Source organism: Miniopterus schreibersii (genome assembly GCF_964146895.1).
Source record: "Miniopterus schreibersii genome assembly, chromosome: 1".
NCBI classification, from domain to species: Eukaryota; Metazoa; Chordata; class Mammalia; order Chiroptera; family Miniopteridae; genus Miniopterus; species Miniopterus schreibersii.
Window position 1 is genome coordinate 150203768 of NC_138101.1, and position 20680 is coordinate 150224447.

Below are 20680 nucleotides of genomic sequence, written 5' to 3' on the forward strand. Positions count from 1 at the left end.
CACTAACTTCTGCATAATAAATTACAGTGCATCTTTAAATCTGAGATGGCAAAGTACAAGGGTCCGTTAGTAACTACATCAAACCATTTTCCAGGTAAAAACTGTATTTCAGAAAGTAACTTGCCTGAATCCAGACAGCAAATCATTGTCCAGAGAGAGCACTTAAAATATTTCCACATTACCAAGCCCCCTTCAGAAGCGCTGTGGTCTCTGCCCCTCCTTTGAACAGATGTCTGCTCGCCAGAGTCCAATGAGGTTTAAAGCAAGAGTATGTGTACTGCAAACAAGCTTAAAGTGGGAAAACACACACAAAGCGGGCCTACATCATTCCTTTGGTTTCAGTTTTCACGTTGCACCCGTGAGGGTAGGCACGCAGATTGAACACGGTAGGAGAGCTTCAGTGAAACACGCCTAAAGACACACTCATTAACTGTGCCCAGGCAGAAATGACCTGGCAAAATTCTCAACTTCTTCCCTGAAGCCATGCACCCGCAGATCCCGGCGGCCAAGTCCCAAAAGCAGGTCCCTGCATCCAGAGTGGCAGGCTTCGTCCCCACAGGAATCCAGTCCCCGAGGCCGAGGCAGTCGCCGTGGCAGCCCCGCGCGGGACGGGACCGCCGCTCCGGTTAACCCTGTCGGGACCGTCCGCTCCCGCCGCGGCCCAAGCGCCTCACGGCCCCCGAGGCTCCGCGGCACAGCGCGCCCGGAGCCTGCCACCCCCGCCGCCCTTTTCCCGCTTCGGCGCGCCCGGCAGGGCCGTCAGGGCGCCCAGACAAAGAGATCCACGGCTCCCGGGGCGGCGGGCGCGGAGGCCGGGCCGCGCCTGCCTCTCTCCCCCGCCCGCCTCCCGATGCCCGCGGAGCCCCCGCCGCCCCGGCCCGACACCACCCCTGCTCCGGGGACGCCGCTCAGGACCGGCCGGGAGAGGAGCGGCGGGGAGGCCGCGGCGCGCCGGGGCCGAGGAGGGGGCGGCGGCCGCCACCATGTCTGCCCGCCCCTCCCAGAAGCGGGGTGCCCAGCGGACAATGCGCGGCGGCGGCGCGGGCGGAGCGGGCGCCCAGGCCGACCCCGCCGACCCCCGCGGAATAAGCGGGGCCAAGAGCCCCGGAAACCCGGCGCCTTAATGCAATAAACAGGAAATCGCGGGGATGATCTGGGTTCCGGGGGAAGTGGAATTATTTTTTACCAGCGAAGAGATCAACTTCCACATCCGGTGGTAACAGGGCCCTACACAGACCCGCACTGACCTGGAAAAGCTTCGGGAGCGGCGACGGGGGAGCAGTAGGAGGTGGTGCGGAGACCCGAGGCGCTTCGTACCCGGCCGGGCTGACGCGGCCCCGCTACACACAAAGCGCTTCAGCTGCACAAGGCGCTATTTTCCGAAAATGCCGCGTCTGGTCGGCGCCCAAAATCCCCACCGAAAAGTCCCCCGTGCTGCGCGCGGAGGAACACATCGCGCATCGCGAGTGAGTCAAAGCTCCCAGCATCCCTCCCGGACCAGCCCTCGGCAACCCGGCGTCGGAGCCTTTCCGCCCCGGACCTCCTCAGCAGATCCTCCTCCCACCCACTGCCCGACCCCACTCCGGAGCGAAGAAGGGGGCGAGAGGGTGTGATTTTCGTATTTAACGCAGGGGAAGGAAATAGGCCATTTCTAGAGGTTTAGCCACACAAAGAAAGCGGCGGAATGATCCGCTCTCGGCGACCGCAAGTCCCGGCTCGCCCGGCGCCTGCGCGGCACGGGGGTGGGAGTTGCGGCCGGCCATGTGCGCCGCGGAGCAGTCGGCCGCCGCCGCCGCGCTTTCCCGCCTCCTCCTCGGGGGACTAGGAGTTGGAAAACTGAAGTACGCGTGCTAACCTCCGTGTCTCTCCGGCATAAACGCTGAGAAACGGATCCGGGCTCCGAGATTAAGCTGAGGCGCCAACAGAGTGCTGGGAGATGGAAGGGCAGCCAGGATTTAACTTAAAAGTGGCCCTAGATTCAACTAGGCAGGCTGGGACAGGAGTCGCTGTTGAGGTACGAGGGGAGGGACGAAGGCTGGTCAGGTTTATGACGTATATATTACTGTAGCCTTTTTTTTTTTTAAGTCCTGATGCTGTCTCATACTTAGTAGACCCTACTAACGGCTCTCTGAATTCCCTTGCATTACTGTCACCAGAGGTAGAGGTGTGCTTTTTTTGTAGCCGGAATGTCAAGATTTTTGTGTCGTATTTAGTAAGACAGTAGTAAAAGTTGATCTGGGTATGGTGATTTGCAAAGTAAAGCCTTATGAGTTTAATTTTCGTGGGCCGATCTGCTGAGAAACCCAACACACTGATATGTTTGTGTTTTATTATTGATTGATTTTAGAGAGAGTAACATTGATTTGTTGTTCACTTATTGATGCTTCTTGTATGTGCTCTCTGGGAATCAAAGCCACAGCCTAGCAGGACTAAGCTCTAAGCAACTGAGCACCGGCCGGGCACCCAGGGAGATGTTTTTAATACAGGAGCCTGGGAATGACTCAACCGCACAGCTAACCCAGCCTACTAACCGTGCAACTTTTGGTATCCTGTATCTAGGAATTGAGGAGACCTGACAGGTTTAATTAAGTCCATATTGCCCACTGACTTTTGTGGGCTCGGATAAGTAATCTTTTTCTCTGCTTACTCTTTTGTAATATTGATGTAGTAAAGATTTGTACAGTCCTTGTGTAACTTTTTAAAGCGTTGTGCCTAAAATAGAAGCAGAGCGAATGACATAGGGGCCATATTCTGTTTCCTTTTGATCTAATATTTTCATTGCTTCAGTTGATAAGTTTGTCAAATTTTTGGTCATATTCTCTTTTTTTTAACCTTGAGTTTATTTGAATTTATTTAGCTAATGGTTTCTCTATCATCCTTGCCCTCATTGGTCGTACGCTGTAGGATGCCGAGAAATAAATAGGCATCATCAGTAGAATGAGGGTAAACTGTTGAACACTGTGACATCTCAGGAATCTCTTACCTTGGGAGGGAGGAATGGAATGGTACTGGAGAAGCAATTAGCTTTGAGAAGGAAATTGGAGAAGGGCCTTCCAGGCAGAGGAAGCAGTAAGTTCAAAGGTTAAGAGGCAAACTCTGGAGAAATTGTTGGGTGAAGAAAAGAATGCTGTTTCAGGAGTGCCTGAGATATTCCTGAAGTTTAGTTGTGAAGGCCAGAAATGTCATGTGCAGGAATTAGCTTTTGAGAGCTAAGAAGAAGCAGTCGAAAGATTTATATAGAAGCATCATTGGAGTTGCATTTTAGACAGATGACTTGTGCAAAAATCAAAGGCATAGAGAACAGCAATCGATGAGAGATTATGGAGATAGCGGCAGATAGGCCTGAAGAATACGACCAAAGTGGTTGAGAGCTTGGTGATATGGTCAATTGGATAAGGGCATGACTGAGAGGGAGATATCAAAGATGACTCCCAAGTTCGTTGGGAGAGCAGCTGGGAGGATGCTGATGCCTTCATTGAGATTAGATACCAGGGAAGAGAAATACATGTTAGGGAAGGAAGAAAGTTTTCTTACAACCTTGTAGAAATAGAAGTACCTGTGAACCAACCAAGCAGATATGCCTAGTAGGTAATTAAATGTTTATTCATTTATTCATTTACTCATCTGTCACTAGCACTGTTCTACACACTGGAATAGATTAAGCAGCAACAAGAACAACAAAGGCTCCTGCTTCTGGTGGAGGGAACAGACTATGAATAAGTTTTACAAAAGAGGAGGAAAGATAATATCCCATAATATGTTCCACGAAGGACATTGAAAGGGTGTTTGGATAAAGCCATGTTCTGGGGCAGATAAGACAAAATTTTGGTTGTTGGTCAAAGGTCGCCTCACTGAGAAGGTATTCTCTGCTAAAACCTGAATGGGAATAAGTTAAGGGTAGTTTTCGAGACCAAAGGGAATAGCAGGGCAAAATCCTGAAGTGAGAGTTTGTTGTGCTTAGCAAGGAAGCTAGTGTGGCTGAAGTCTAGAAAACAGAAAGGAATGGTAGAAGAAGTCTGCATTCTTGGTAAGTTGAAGTGTTCTAGAAGCCACTGAATGGAGAGTAGTAGTAAAGATAAGTGGATGGGTTGTAGATACATTTTGTTGCTAATGAATCAAACATGAGTGAGGGAAAGGGAGGAATCAAGAGTGATTCCAGCCTCTCTGGGCGTGGCTCAGCAGTTGAGCATCAACCTAGGATCCAGGAGATCGCAGTTCAATTCCTGGTCCAGGCACATGCCTGGATTTTGGGCTTGATCCTTGATTGAGGGCATGCAGGAGGCAGCCAATCAATGATGACTTTAATCATTGATCTTTCTCTCTTTCTCCGTCCCCCTCCTCCTTCCCCCCCCCCCCGAAGTCAATAAATATATATATATTTTAAAAAGTGATTCCAAGGTTTAGGGCATGGTTGTCTAGACCAGAGCTGTCCAATATAAATATAAGCCACATACATAGTTTTATAGTAGCCACATTAAAAAAGTAAAAAGAACAGTTGAAATTAATTTTAATAGTTTTTTATTTTATCCAATTTATCCAAAAAAAAGTATTTCCTATGTGATCAGCATTAAGTATTAAATATTTTTAAATGTTTTACATTCTTTTTTTCATTACTAAGTGTTTGAAATCTTGTGTGTATTTTACCTGACAAGCATATCTCAATACTTGATTTCATAAAGATTTACAGTTAAAAAGTAGATTCACATACCCAAGACAACATGCTTAAAAGTTTTGCAGTAATTGAATTATGTATCAGATTTTTAATATAATTTTAAATTAAAGTTAAAATTACAATTTCAGTTCCTAAATTAGCCACAGTTCAAGTGCTCAGTAGCCACAAGTGCCTAGTTGCTACTATATTGCACTGTGGAGTCTAATGGAGTAGAGAATAGTGGAAAATCAGACAAAAAGTGTTGTGTTGGAACCTGCCTGGGAAGGCCTTTAATGCCATGTTAAAGGACTAGGATTTTACCCTAAAAACAAAAGGAACTGTGGATAGTTTTTGAAGTAGGGAGTTACACTGTTGTGCTTGATGCTAGAAAAAGGCCACTAGGTTTCCAGCTTTTGACTCAGAACCAGGAGCAACCCTTCAGTTGAGTGCCCACATTTCAGACTCAAACCTTAGCCCTTTCGATTAGAAGTCTGGTTTTTGTCAGTGGTCTACAGGCCAATGCCAGTCTGCAAACCCTTTGTTATTGGTTCATGACAAGGCATTTACAGAAATTGAGAGTAAGAATTTAGAAACTTTTATAGCAATTTAACATGAATTATTTTGTCCAATCTAATAAAAATTTTGGTCTTGTATTGTTGTGTATATCTTTGTTTTCGTATTTATTTCCTTCTAGTAAATTGTTTCTATGTTTTATGATCTTTCACCCCAGATTATTTCTGAGGCACTGCTCTAGAGGCTCTCAAGATAAAGTGAGTCAGGCCCCAACCTGCGTGGCTCAGTTGGTTGGGTGTAGTCCTGTACACCGAAGGTTGCCGGTTCGATTCTCAAAGTTCATGCCTGGGTTGTAGGCTCTATCCCCAGAAGGGGGTATGCAGGAGGCATCTAATCAGTGTTTCTCTCTCTGTCCCTCTCCCTTCCTCTCTCTAAAAAAATCAATAAAAATATTTTTATTCAGAAGGACCAAGTTCCCAGAATACTTATCTAAATCCAAATGACATTTTTTCCTTTTAGTGAGAACTGTAACAGCTAGCAGAGGAATGGACATCTGCTTAATTTCTTCTTCCATATAGAAATGGAAGGCTACCTGGAAATAACCAAATTGATAATAGCTACCACTTATTAAATACTTACTAAGTGCTAGCCACTGTGCAAAGCCTGTTACATATATTGTCTCATTTTATCCTCACAACAACTCTATAAAGTAGATGCTAATAGCCCCATTTTTCCAATGAGGAAACAGGTTAAAATAGTTAATTGACTTGCCTGAAGTCACCAAGGTGGTGAACATTAAAGACAGGATTCCAATATAGGTCTCATTTCAAAGTGATTGTTCCTATTCCCTCTTTGCCATTATAGTCTCAATATCTAGCAAATTCCCTGGCCCAACAATTCTGCATTGTTTTAGGGAGAATACATGAAGTTGACTACAAACACCTATTTTCATTGCACCTCACGGACATTGCATGTTTTACAAATTGAAGGCAAGACCCTCCACCGGCAAAAAGATTGCAACTGGCTTTATGTAATTCTCACTTTATTGCAGTAGTCTGGAACTGAACCCACAGAATCTCCAAAGTATGCCTGTACATTTCTCCCAGAGGATTCATTGGTAAATTTGGGACCAGAGTAAGGGGAGTTGGTGGTATTCTAACAGCATCAGGCAAATGTGTTCATTTCTACAATAGAAATATGTCTGCTTTGCTCCTACTTAGAATTTATAGACTTACAAATCAATTTTTTAAAAAAGACAACTCAGTGTTAAATGGGTAAGAGATTTGAAGAGACCTCAAAAAAGCGTAAAGTCACCAATAAACGTAACGGTGCTTTACTTTTTTAATCATTAGGGAGATACAAACTAAAACCACAATGATGTACTGTTGCACGCTCACCAAAATGGCTAAAATAGGAAACAAAATGCCAAGAGTTGGAACAATTGAAATTACATTGCTGGTGGAGATGCATATTAGTATAGCCGCTTTGGAAAATTCAAAGTTAAAGGCAAAACCAAACTAGATTTAGGAATATATAGGTCGTAAAAACTAAAGGAAGAAAGGAAATGGTTAGCTTTGGGATGGGGAGTAATGCTTGTAATGATACCACAGGGGTTGGAGGTGTTTCAATGTTCTGTTTTGTTTTTTTAAATATGTCTATTGATTTCAGGGAGAGGGAGAAAAATATCAGTGATAAGAGAATCATTGATTGGCTGCCTCCTGCACATCCACTACTAGGGGTCAAGTCCACAACCCAGGCATGTTCCCTGACCAGGAATCAACTGCTGAGCCACACTGGCTGAGCCAGTGTTCTGTTGCTTGACGTGAGTGGGGGTTACTTGGGTGTTCACTTTGTGATTCATTGAGCTGTAGGTTTTGGGGTGGGTGTGCTTTTCAGTATGTATATTACGTATTTCATGGTTTAAAAGATTTTCTGGAGTTAAGTTAGAAAAAAATTTCCTGGGCAATGCTTGATATATACTATCAACTGTTACCTTGCGCTGAGCCAATATTTCTATATATTTATTGCAAATATGAAAGATAAGGTAGGCCTGAATTCTAGGGGTGGCAGTGGTAAAGGAGAGGCGAGAAAGACGCAAAAAATACTACAGAACTTGAGGCAGTATGGGAAGGTGAAAGACCATGGCAATTGGAGTGAGGAGCCTCAGATTCAAGATTTAACTGAGCACTTAGTCTAGGCTCTAACCACTCTGTAGTTATATGACCTGGGCATATCTCCTAACCTGCCTTAATTTCATTTTTCTCACCTGTGGCAAGGGTATTTAATAAAACTTAACATTTTTTTGTTTATAACCCTCTGTAAGCTATTAAAAGGCCATATTAAATTTTATTGATTTCTGATTCGGGGGGGGGAGAGAAGGATGGTTGAGATTTGAGTCTGAGAGATGGAGATAATAGTGATAACATGAACAAAATGAGAAAACCAAGAGAAGGAGAAGCAGATTTGGAGAAAGATCACATTCTATTTTATACATGTTGTGTTTAAGACCATGCGAGAACATCAAGGTGGAATTGTTAAACAGATGCAGAACTTACAGTTTGGTATTCTGAAAAAAGGTCAGAAGCAGTGATAATTAGAAGTTAACCACAATAGGGGTGAAAAAGCCATAGAGTAAATGAGATCATTGAGAGAAAATATAGAAAAATAGAGTACTTAGGACAGAGGCAGAAGTAAAGGAAGGGAGGTAATCAGCATTCATTGAGCACCTATTAAACTGTGTGTCTACAATTTGCCTTATTTATTCCCCTCAAATTCCAAGGTAGCTAATTTAGCCTCATTTGGTTGACTGACTTTGTAGGCTCACAGCAAAAGAGCCAGCATTGAAAAATCAGCTTGACTTCAGTTTATACAGTACACTACTACACCATTCCTGGAGAAACAGGTATCTCTTACATAAGCCTGTGGAGAATTTGAGTCAAGGAAAGATAAGTCCTGAGGAAAAAACTATTGGATTTTTGTGATTTGTGGCCATGGGATTCCTGGAATGTGTGTAGCAGTGCCTGCACTCCTGTTTGTTATGGTTCTATGGGTGCAGGTAATCCAGACAAACATTTGTGCTTTAGACCTCTGACAATAAGAAGACAGTCAAGATGGCAACTGTAAAAATTAGTATAATGAAAACAAAGTCATTTGTTAAAGCCTAGCTAGATACCCTTGCCAAGTGCTTTGAATCTGAAGGCTTGAAAGAGATAGGAATAACTCACTATATGATTTGATATTTGCTGCTTTTTATGTTCTGCCTAGAACTGTCTTGAGTATCACCAGTAGTATGGGTCCTTTACACTGGGAAACACTGGGATGTTATGTAATAGTGTTCACTGTTTAGAGTGCAGTTTCAGTCCTCTGAAATTCTGAGCGAAAAAATCAAGATGGCTTTGCCAGCCAAGGTCATTAAAACTTGAATGAAAGATAGCCCTGGCTGGGTGTCTCAGATGGAGAGCATCATCCCATGCACAAGAGGGTAGCCGGTTTGATCCCCACTTCCAGCATTTATGAGAGGCAACTGATGGGTGTTTTATCACATCAGTGTTTCTCTCCCTCTCTCTCTCTTGAATCAGCAGAAACATATTCTTGGGTGAGGATTAAATATATATATATGAACTTGAATGAAAGATTTTTTTTTGAGGAAACCAAAATTAACTGAAATTTTTATTTCACAAGAACTTTATACATATTAGAGATTTCCAATTAACAGTTTGTTTTTAAATTATGAGTTTTATAGGTGACTTTTTCAAACAGGGAAAGTACACTATTATGGAAATATTTCCAATTTTCTGTTTTCATAAATTATAAAATAACAGTTACTACTTCCACTTCAGATAATTGCAGAAAAGTAATTTGGAGCAGTCTTATTACTAAAGACAACCAGCAATGTTGGAATAAAATTCTACATAAAGACGTTCAGAAAATTAAAACAAAAGAGGTGTACTTTGTAGTCTGTAATAAAAAGGAAGCACAGACAGAATGGTTAAATATCAGATTAATAGTGAGCAAAAAATAATAAAATATACTAATTCAAACTAAACTCTAAATTCAGGAAGATGAAACAAGTCTTCAAGAGTAATAGGGAAGCTTCTTAGAACATACAGTGAAAATAAAAAGGATGGCATTGAAGGGATTTGGTAGAGTACAGATTCGTCTTTCCTTAAGAATTTGATTAATGTATGAATGTCTTTAAAGTTGCATGGATGAAATTACCTAAAACAATGACACTTAAAGAGATATTCTGTTACAGGTAGCAGTTAGATTACGCATGTAACTTGGCTAGGGCTTAAATTTCCTTTTTTTTTTTTTTAAATTTCTCTTTATTGCTGAAATTATTATAGATGTCCTCTTTTTATCCCCCTTGACCTCTTCTATCCCGCACCTGCCCCCACCCCAGGCCTTCACCATGCTATTGTCAATATCCATGGGTTATGCATAATATGCATATAAGTTCTTTGGTTAATCTCTTCTCACCCACCCACCCCCACCTTCCCTCTGAGATTCGTCAGTCTGTTCCATGCTCCTGTGTCTCTGGATCTATTTTGTTCAGCAGTTTATTTTGTTCATTAGATTCCACATATGATTGGGATCATGTAAAACTGAATCAGGAAGAATCAGAAAACCTGAATAGGCCAGCGACAACTGATGAAATCGAAGCAGTAATCAAAAAACTCCTAGCAAACAAAAACCCTGGTCTGGACAGCCTCACAAGGGAGCTTTACCGAGCATTCTACTTCTTGTTTCAGCAGTCCCTTTAACATTTCTTGCAATGCTGGTTTGGTGGTGATGAACTTCTTTAGCCTTTTTTTTTTTTTGGGGGGGGGGTGTCTGGAAAATTCTTTATTTCACCATAATTTTGAGTGATAGCCTTGCTGGATAGAATAATCTTGGTTTCAGATCCTTGCTTTTCATTACTTTGAATATTTCATGCCATTCCTTTCTGGCCTGTAGAGTTTCTGATGAGAAATCAGCTGACAGCCTTATGGGAGCTCCCTTGTGGATAACAAATTGCTTTTCTCTTGCTGCCTTTAAGATTCTCTGTCTTGAATTTTTGGTATTTTAATTATGATGTGTCTGGGCATGGGCCTCTTTGGGTTCCTCTTGCTTGGGACTCTGTGCCTCCTGAACTTGTGTGACTTTTTCCTTGACCAGGTTAGGGAAGTTTTCTGCCATTATTTCTTCAAACAGGTTCTCTAACCCTTGCTTACTTTTGACCTCTTTTTTTTTTTAATATATCTTTATTGATTTCAGAGAGAGGAAAGGAGAGGGAGAGAGAGAGACAGAAACATCAATGAGGAGAGAGTCATTGATCAAGCCCGCAACCAGGCATGTGCCCTGACCAGGAATTGAACCCTGATCGCCTGGATCCTAGGCCGACTCTTAACCACTGAGCCACGCCCGGCCGGGCTTGACCTCTTCTTTTACTCCTAGATGCAAATATTGTTACATTTCATGTTGTCTCAGGGCTCCCTTACACTGTCCTCCTGTTTTTTAATTGTTTTTTCTTTTTGGTTCTCTGATTGAGTGATTTTTTTCTACCCTGTCTTCTAATTCACTGATCTGATCCTTGGCTTCCTCTAATTGGCTGTTTATTCCATCTAATGTGTTCTTTATTACTGCTATGTCATTCTTAATTTCCTTCATAGTTTCCATATCTTTTCTCATGCTTTTGTGCATCATAACAATCATTATTCGGAATTATATAACTGATGAATTTCTTATCTCCATTTCATTTAGCTTTTCTTCTGGAGAATTCTCTTATTCTTTCATTTGGAGCTTGTGTTTTTGTCTCCCCTTCTTGGCTGCCTGTTTGGATTTGTTTCTATGTATTAGGTAGATCTTCTAGGACTCCCAGTCTTTTTGGAGGGTCTCTGGTGCAGAACAGTGTCAGATGCTGTTTGTGACTGGCCCTGAGTACGCTGTTTAGAGCTTTGAGCAGTCCACAGCTTGTGGCTCCCTCTGCTGGGTCTGGGTGTGTTTGGAAAGGACCAAAGTGCACACCAAGTCTGCTTTTCGTAGCTCCTGTTCCAGAAGCAGAACAGGCAAAGACAAAGCATCCAGAGATCTATCTTTGCCTGCAGGCTAATTGTTATTCTCTGTTTCTTAAGGAGTCTCAGGCTGTAGACCACAGCAACAAGTAAACTCCACTGGGTGGGGCGAGAGATTTTTCAACAGGGTGGGACAATCGCTCCCCACCTCCCACCCCCATTGAGGCAAAGCTGCCTGGCTGGTAAAGCTCTGCCTGAGAAAGATTCTCTCTTCCATATGGGGGAATTACTCAGCACAGAAATCCAAGCTCTATCCTCAGAGCCCTCAAACCTTGGTTCTCACACAGCTCTAGTCCACTCTGCCCTCCCTCTGCCAGAGCCCAAGGTGTGTGGCTGCATCTGAAATTTTGTGTGTTGGCCCTTTAAGAGGGTGCCTGCATTTCCAGCTGCCTCTCCCTGGCAGACAGAAACCCCACTGCTTTTCACAGCCAGATGTTATGTGGGCACCTTTCTCAGTTCTGGTGCTCTGGGCTGGGAAGCCCAGCTTGGGGTTTAGGCCCCAGACTCCTCAGTGGGCAACCCCCCACAGCAGAGATATCCCTCCAGACCTTCAGCGGCTGCCTGTGGTCCAGCCCTCTCACACCTCCGCACTTCCTACCAGTCTCTATGCATTCTCCACTTTTGGTCTTTGGTTATGGAGGTGCTTTCCAGCTAATCTTCAGTTGATTATTCAGGATGGTTTTTCTATATTTTAGTTACAATTCCAGTTTGGTCCTGGGAGAATGTCAGTGTAGCTTCCACTTAATCTACCACCTTCTTGGAATCTCCATGAAAGGTGATTTTTACTTGTGATGAACACACATGCCCTTTAGAAAGCAGCCTCAAAATTTAGAGTAATCCACTGTCATCAATGAGGAAGATTTTTCCCTACTAGACAATTGTTTGTTTACTATTAGAATAGCATTTTAGCATTAAAGAAAAATTGCACCACAATGCAATTACTAGTTTCTTCCTGCATGTTTTTATGTTTACACATGAATAATGTGTGTGTTTTTGGCAGAAATACTACTAAAGAATTTTACATTGATTGTAGGAGCATGATGGCATCTATCTTTTCTACCCCCTCTTTCTGAGTTCTAGAGAAGACCTCCAGTAAGCAAGTGAAATTCTTTGGCAAAGTTACTGATTTCAGAATTCCCCAGACATATTGAGAATTTTGATTTCCAGGAATTGTTTAGGCATGGCCACTTTACTCAAGCTTATATTTTACACCCCATGTTAAGGTTACATTTGGACCTCCTTATTTTCTTAATCTATTTTAAGGTAGTGAGCACTTAATAATTGTTGGTTGGTTATGGCTCCCAGCAAGATTTTTAAAAATTATTTGAATCTATCCACTGGTGCAAAAAAAAACTTTTTTTTTTAATCCTCACCCAAAGATATGTTTCTATAGTTGTTTTTTTTTTTGAGAGAGAGAAACATTGATGTGAGAGAGAAACATCAATCAGTTGCCTCCTGTATACACCCTGACTAGGAATCAAATCTGCAACCTTTTGGTGTACGAGGCGACACTCCAACCAACTGAGCTTATCTTGCCAGGGCTCAAAACACTTTTTTAAACATCATCAACTGTCTTCCATCCATACAGTTCCCACCTCCAAGGTAACCTCTACTCTTATTTTCTTGTGTATTCTTTCCATTTTTTTCTTGTCTGTACATGTAAGTAAAAATAAATATTCTTATTTTTCTCCATTTTTATTTAACAGGAAGGATACCAGATACGCTCTTCTGCACTTTGCACTTAGGACATCTTGGGCTTCTCCATATTAAATGCATAAAAGGCATTTTTTTCATACTCCTGCAGATGATTTAACCAATCATTATCCAACTGAGGGACATAGAGTTTCTAATCTTTTATATTCTAATTTGTGCTTAGATGAATATCTTTGTACACATATCTTCTTTTAAGTATGTCTCATCTCAATTCCCAGAGTGGATTTGCTCTGCAAAAGGGATATATATTTTTTTAATATTGATAAGTACTGCCATATTGCCCTCCATGTACCAAATGTTTCTCCATAGCATTGCTGAAAGACTAAAGTGTTTTGGGTTTTTCTCTGCCAGCTTTTGAAGGGCAGATTATTTCAAGTCCAGCCTAATATTTTCAGAACCAATAACAAAATCATTTGGTTAAACTGGGAGAAATTCAATTCTGTTAATAGGATTGTTCAGGATACAGAAATTCTTTGCTTCAGCTCCTGCAGCTACACACCCACAACTAGTAAAACATGGTTGCTTATGCAGTAGAAGCAGCCAGCAAACCTGGAAAGGGACCAAGAATGACTACAGACAGCTCCACCTACATTTTTTTGGCAAATTTGCAAGCTTAGCAGGATCTAAAAAGATCCTTCAGCCTTTGTTTAAATTGTAGAGACTCAGCCTGATAAGAGGGAGGAAATTAATTCATTTCATGAAAAATTCCTCTAATATGATAGGAGCTGGCAATTATTTTTATACTATTTTGCTCCGGTGTTGAGGTGGCACAGGGAAAGAGGAAGAAGGGATATTAGGTCATGAGTTCTACCTGCACTGGAGTTACTAAGGTATGAAGAAAGATTTCCAGGAATGGTGATCTCAGATACTTGGAGCCACAGTAACTTAGAGAGAGGTAAAGAATTAGTTGTGGCACGCTAGCTTACTGGCTTTTCATACTTTTTGATCATTTTATAAATTTGTAAGTTTGTTATGAACTGAATGTGTCCCCCTAAAGCCTCTAATGTGATGGTATTTGGAGATGGAGCTTTGGGGAGGTAAATAGGGTTAAATTAGGTCATGAGGGTGGGGGCCTCATGATGGGATTAGAAGTGGCTTTATAAGAAGAGGAAGAGAGAAAGATCTCAGCTCAACCACAGAGGAAAAGCCATGTACGCACACAGTGAGGAGGCCCTCTGCAAGCCAGGAAGAGAGTTCTCACCAGGAACCAAATCAGCCAGCACTTTGATCTGGTACTTCCCAGGTTCCAAAACTGTGAGGAATAATATCTGTTATTCGAACCACCCACTCTATGGTAGTTTGTTAGGGCAGCCTGAGTTGACTAAGACAATGTATCTCTAGTTTTCCACAGATTCATAAAGTTCTATCCAAAAAAAAATGGTCATAACTATGAATAATGTCCTGTCTTTCTTCAGATTAACTGCAACCAACATACTGTCTGTGTAGTTCCTGCACTACTTAGAAACAGCAGTCTCTTTAGGCATGACAGGTGACTACTGGGAAATCCTTCGATTTTAACATTTTAATTTGCATCTCAGGAATGGCTTGGAATTTTGTCTCTTGAGTTGAAATAAGTGGTATATAAATACAGGTGAGAACTCATTTACTTAATTTACTGTAAGTTAGTGTTCACACTGATGATTGGATATTTAATGATATGAAGAAATCATACTTTTGTTGCAGTATGATTTGTTATGATTATAGTATGTTTTTTAAACAATCTTTTAGAGAGACATTGAAATATTTAAGAGGAAATTATATGATATCTAGGATTTGTTTCAGAATAATCTGGAGTTGTGATGGTGTGAATTGGCAGTATCAAGGAAACGAGTAGTCGGGATGGTAATTGTAGAAAGTGGAAGACGGATACTTGGGGGTTCTTTATATTCTCTGGTTCTGTATATGTGAAATTTCCTATACTAAAGAGATTGTTTAAGTAATTTATGATTGCAAATAACTGATTACTACACTATTCTTTCTATGTCTTACCTTCCATTATCCTGGTACTTGCTAAAATTAACATATAAAAAATCTTCAACTTAAATGTCTTATGAACTATGAAAATTAAAAGCTGAGCATTGGTGCACATTGGACTTCATTTACCATGCATTTAGTTAGCAGCTACTAAATGCTTTTACATAGATTTTCTCATTTAATCTCTGCAAAGGAGGTGTTATCTCCACTTTACAAATGAGAAAATGTAGACTCTAGCTAAGTAATAACAGCTAGAAAAATAGAAAAGTTAGGATTTTTTTCCTATCAGGCCTGCCTCCCAATATTTCTGCTGTACCATGTTGCTCTTTGGACATGACTGACTGCCTTTTCTTCTGTGCCGTTTTCCTTTTAGGAGTGAGCCTGGCACAATAGGTAGGACAGACTCATGCGTGAAAATGTAGAAGATTTCTGGGGCCTTTGTCCTCTCCTTTGCTGTTAAGGCAGCTAGAGTCTCAAGGCAGGAGTTAAAGGTATACCACACCTTAAGGAAGCCATGGAGCAATGAACTGATAAAATTCTAGACCTGACTTGCCAAGCTTTTGTTCTCCAAGAATTCATTTGATTGTTGTTACATATTTGTGTGGGGTGCTGTTCAAGATACTGAACTGATACTCTCATCTCACTTTCAGAACATAAAATAAGAGGTCAACCTTCAGGGCATTATGCTAAGTGAAATAAGTCAGACAGAGAAAGACAAATACTGCATGATCTCATATATGGAATCTAAAAAAACCAAACTCACAGAAACAGAGGAGACCAGTTGCCAAGGATGGGGTGAGGGGGTGTGGTGGTGATGAGGGGAATGGATAAAGGTGACAAAGGGTACAAACTTCCAGTTATGAAGGACGAATAAGTTCTAGTGATCTAATGTACAGCATGATAGCTATAGTTAACAATACAGTATTATATAGTTGAAACTTGCTAAGAGAGTAGATCTTAAAAGTTCTCACCACAAAAAAAAAAGTAAGTATGTGAGGCGATGGATGTGTTAACTAACCTTATTATGGTAGTCATTTTGCAAAATGTATGTATATCAAATCATCATGTTGTACACCTTAATATAATGTTATATGTCAATTATATCTCAGTAAAGCTATGGGGGGAAAGGCTCAGTTTTAACACAATTACCTCTATTCTGTTCCTCCTGCAGCCCCACTCTACTCTGTCAACTTAATCCCTCAATTGAAGCCATGCCAAAACACCTCAGGAAATGGAGTAAGTTCAGGGTAGAAACATCCCCCAACTAACACTGACCAGCTGGCCCTGCCAGTCATTGCTTTCTCTTTTCTATTCCCAAGGACATGTCCAGATTGCACTTTAAGGGAGCTTGGGGCAGCCCCCTACTCCCAAGCCACTTGTAACAATGGAACTTTAAGAATACTTACATGTAGTGTGGCAGAGCTTAACAAAAGCCCTACCCAGAAGTGTGTGGAGGGAAGAGACCAGGTTTTATAACACTTATGGTTGAAGCAAGACTTGAATCCAAGAAAGAGTCTACCCATTGAGGCCTTATGTTGGATCTAAGTATTGATACTCCTTTCATCTCCCTCTCCCACTCATCCCCCCACAGATAAAAAGCACTATACTCAGGCAAATCTAGACTCAACTATGCCTAAAACAATCCCTTGCTGACTACCCCACAAAGTGGGTCAGGTGAGGTAGACTTGAAGCTCCGTGGTGCACTTTTTCTGCTCCTGGATTTCTGCATCTCCAGCTCAGAGAACGTTAACACGACAGAGTTAATAAGAGCACAACCTCCAGTTTTATCCAGAGATGTCCTTTGACCAGGCAGAAACACTGAATCATTGGAGAAGCTATGCCATGTTTGATTCTAAAAAAGATTTGACACTTGAGATTGGAAAACTAGGAAGTGAGAAAGTAAGAGTTTCAAGTTAGTAGTAGTAAGAGAACAACTACAGATAACTCCTGTGAGCCAGCCACGAGGTTATCGGGAGATCTGCCTCAATACCAAACGCCTACGTCTGGCAGAGCCAGTGTGTGGTGAAGACACAATCCTTCCCTGCTGCCGGGATAATCAAGAGTTTTGGCCAGACCTTTGAGCACACACTGAGATAGTGAGGAGCCAGATGCAAAGCACAGACTATGGCACTGAAACTGATTAATAAGGAGCTTAGTGATGGCCTGTTACCCTCCAGCACAATGTTCTGCAAGTCCAGTGGGGATGATACGTTTCATTGGCAAGCCACAATTATGAGACCTAATGACAGCCTATACCAAGGTTGTATATTCTTTCTGTCAATTCATTTTCCTACAGACCCCTTCAAACCATCTCATTTATCATCCAAATCTTAACACATTGCGTACTGCTCATGAGTTTTCTCATGTTTCGCACGCCACCTGTTAAGGACCGCTCACGAGTTTTCTCGTTTTTCACACGCCATCTGTTATGGACCTTAGATGTCAACACACTGTCTTGTCAACATCTAATGAAGTGATCTCATTGGTGGAAACCATGCAGGTCATCCTACGAAAAACTATATAATTGCACGAACCCATAAAGCATTGCAGTTACATTGTATTTTGGTCATTCAAATAGTCTTCGTCTTCAAGTTCCTGGTGCTGTTAGAAATGCCCTCTCAGAAAAAGGAAGGAAACCAACGAAACTGATACACTTCTGGAAGTATTTAACGATAATTTATCAGATATTCCTAGTGAGATCAAAGATGCGGATGACTGTTTTGACGATTCTGGAGACAATTCTACTCACAGTGAAATTATTAGACCTGTAAGGAAGCGCAAGGTGGCGGTGCTTTCAAGTGATTCCGACACTGACGAAGCTACTGATAATTGTTGGTCTGAAATTGACACACCACCGTGCTTACAAATGTTTGAAGGTCATGCTGGGGTCACTACATTTCCATCTCAGTGTGACTCTGTACCCTCTGTGACAAATCTCTTTTTTGGTGATGAATTGTTTGAGATGTTGTGCAAAGAGCTGTCCAACTAGCACGATCAAACTGCAACGAAACATAAAACACCATCTAGAACGCTAAAGTGGTCTCCGGTTACACAGAAGGACATCAAGAAATTCCTTGGCCTAATTATTCTGATGGGTCAAACAATAAAAGGTAGCTTGAAGGACTATTGGTAAACAGATCGTTTGATATGTACCCCTATATTTCCACAGACAATGAGTCGCCATAGATTTGAGCAAATATGGACATTCTGGCATTTCAATGATAACACCAAAATGGACAGTCGTTCGGGGAGACTTTTCAAGATCCAACCTGTGCTGGATTATTTCCTGCATAAATTTTGAACAATATACAAACCAAAGCAACAGTTGTCTTTGGACGAGGGAATGATTCCATGGAGAGGACGTTTAAAATTTCGCACGTACAACCCAGCAGAAATAACAAAATATGGTTTACTTGTTCGGATGGTGTGCGAGAGTAACACCAGCTGTATCTGCAATATGGAGATATACACTGCTGAAGGAAAGAAATTGCAAGAAACTGTTCTTTCAGTCCTTGGACCCTATCTTGGCATATGGCACCATATTTACCAGGATAATTATTACAATGCTACATCTACTGCTGAATTGCTGCTACAGAACAAAACTAGAGTCTGTGGGACTATTAGGGAGAGTAGAGGTTTACCACCAAATTTGAAAATGAAAACATCAAGAATGAAGAAAAGTGACATAATATTTTCCAGAAAAGGTGATATTCTTCTCCTAGCATGGAAAGACAAGTGGGTTATCCAAATGATATCAACGATCCATGACACTTCTGTCTCGACAACAGGAAAAAAAAAATAGAAAAACGGGAGAGAATATTATAAAACCTACCTGCATCAAGGAATACAATGCCCATATGAAAGGCGTTGACCGTGTGGATCAATTCCTTTCTTCTTGTTCCATTCTAAGGAAAACTATGAAATGGACAAAAAAAGTAGTGCTGTACCTTATAAACTGTGGACTTTTCAATTCATTTAGAGGTTACAACGTCCTCAATCCACAAGCAAAAATGAAGTATAAACAGTTTCTGCTATCAGTGGCGAGAGACTGGATAACGGATGACAATAATGAAGGCTCTCCGGAACCAGAGACAAATCTGTCCAGCCCTTCCCCTGGAGGTGCAAGGAGAGCACCTCGTTAAGATCCACCCAAAAGGTTGTCAGGTGATATGAAGCAGCATGAACCTACATGTATTCCAGCGAGTGGAAAGAAAGTTTCCTACGAGAGCCTGCAGAGTTTGTGCCGCCCATGGAAAAAGGAGCGAATCTAGATACTTATGTAAATTTTGTTTGGTCCCTCTTCACAGAGGAAAATGTTTTACGCAGTACCATACATTAAAAAAGTACTAGGAACTTTGTTTGATTGTTTTTGTAAATAAAAATGTTATAATTATTGAAAAACAACACCTAAAGTGTATTATGATCTGTAGTTATGATGATTTAAGTAACGTGCAGTTTGCTCAAAAACGTGTGGTCCCTGGCATATGTCTTAGAGATTTCTATGCAGTACACAATGTGTTAACAGTAATGGCAGCATTTGTCTTGATATTCTAAGATCACAGCGGTCTCCTGCTTTAACTATTTCTAAAGTTCTTTTATCCCTTTGTACACTGCTGTGTGATCCAAACCCAGATGACCCCCTAGTGCAAGAGATTGCACAGATCTATAAAACAGATAAGTACAACAAACTATCTGGGGAATGGACTCAGAGGTATACCATATGATGGTACCTTAGAGTCAGAATAACCTGCATTATAGCTGGAATAAACTTTAAATTACTGTTCCTTTTTTATTATTTTTGTGTCCAGCTGCTCCCCTATCAGACCTCATCTTATTTATTTTTTGTTTACCTCCGTTCCATTCACTCACATGCTCATCTGAGGAGACTTAAGTTCTTCCAGCTTTGGAGATTAACTGCTTTTAGAAACTGGAAAGTAGTTACAAGGGAACAGTTGCCCAAGATTCAGAATTTTTTTTTAATGGAGGATGTGTATTATGTGGCCAGTGTCTTCACTCTAACTTCATTATGAGACTAAAATCATTCTTCACTGCTCTAACATGCTGAAGAAATCATCTGAGGGAAAGGCAGATGGATGCCCACTTGTCACATCAAAGGAAACAGCATTATTCTAGCAGCTTTCATTCTTGTTTAAGCCTTCCACTGTTAGAGATCTGAGGTTACATGATATACTTTATGCTCATAACTGATGTGGCTGGAGAATTGGTATTGAATTTATAGCATCAGCAGAACAGAAAATGTGATGTATTTTATACATGTCTATAAAGGAATGACCTGTTCTTGTTCTACAGAGAATGGAAATTGAAAGTCAGACACCCTTTGTATTCCAAAATAGGGTCTCAAACATTTTGTAATTTTCATTTAACTTGTTAAAAGGCTTGGAACTGTTCATCTGTCTTCCAATATGCTGTTTAATATAGCACTGAATAAATGATGCAAGTTGTCAATGGATGAGTGATCAACTAATAACTGCTAGTAATTGATTTATTTTTCTTTAATAAACCAGTGGGGGAGGGTGCGGGGAGAGAACACCTACAGATTATTTAAGGACATAAACTTAAAAATGCCCCTGCTCAACTGGCCAGGGTGGCTCTGGTTGAGCATCGACCCACGAACCAGGAGATCACAGTTTGGTTCCCAGTCAGGACACATGCCCGGGTTGCAGACTTGATCCCCAGTAAGGGGTGTGCAGGAGGCAGCCAATCAATGATTCTCTCTCATCATCGATGTTTCTCTCTCTCCCTCCCTCTCTTTGAA

General features: G+C 41.5%; 2 protein-coding genes across 5 annotated transcripts in view; one reads left to right on the forward strand and one right to left on the reverse strand.

Moving 5' to 3' along the window:
• GABPB1 (GA binding protein transcription factor subunit beta 1) overlaps positions 1 to 5298 on the reverse strand; it is a 56097-nt gene extending 50799 nt beyond the window's left edge. For 2 of the 4 annotated variants that reach the window (XM_081134373.1, XM_081134370.1), the window contains exon 1: positions 1248 to 1847. The gene's annotated coding sequence lies outside the window, so the exon portion shown is untranslated. The other 2 variants (XM_081134372.1, XM_081134371.1) reach the window with 2 other exon arrangements.
• LOC308551191 (uncharacterized protein) lies at positions 851 to 20381 on the forward strand (the record flags this gene model as incomplete). Its single annotated transcript, XM_081125622.1, has 4 exons — positions 851 to 1125; positions 1224 to 1466; positions 16076 to 16140; positions 16224 to 20381. 4 exons carry the CDS (start codon positions 851 to 853, stop codon positions 16244 to 16246), a joined length of 606 nt encoding a protein of 201 aa, XP_080981748.1. The 3' UTR covers positions 16247 to 20381.
• Positions 20382 to 20680: the final 299 nt, after the last annotated feature.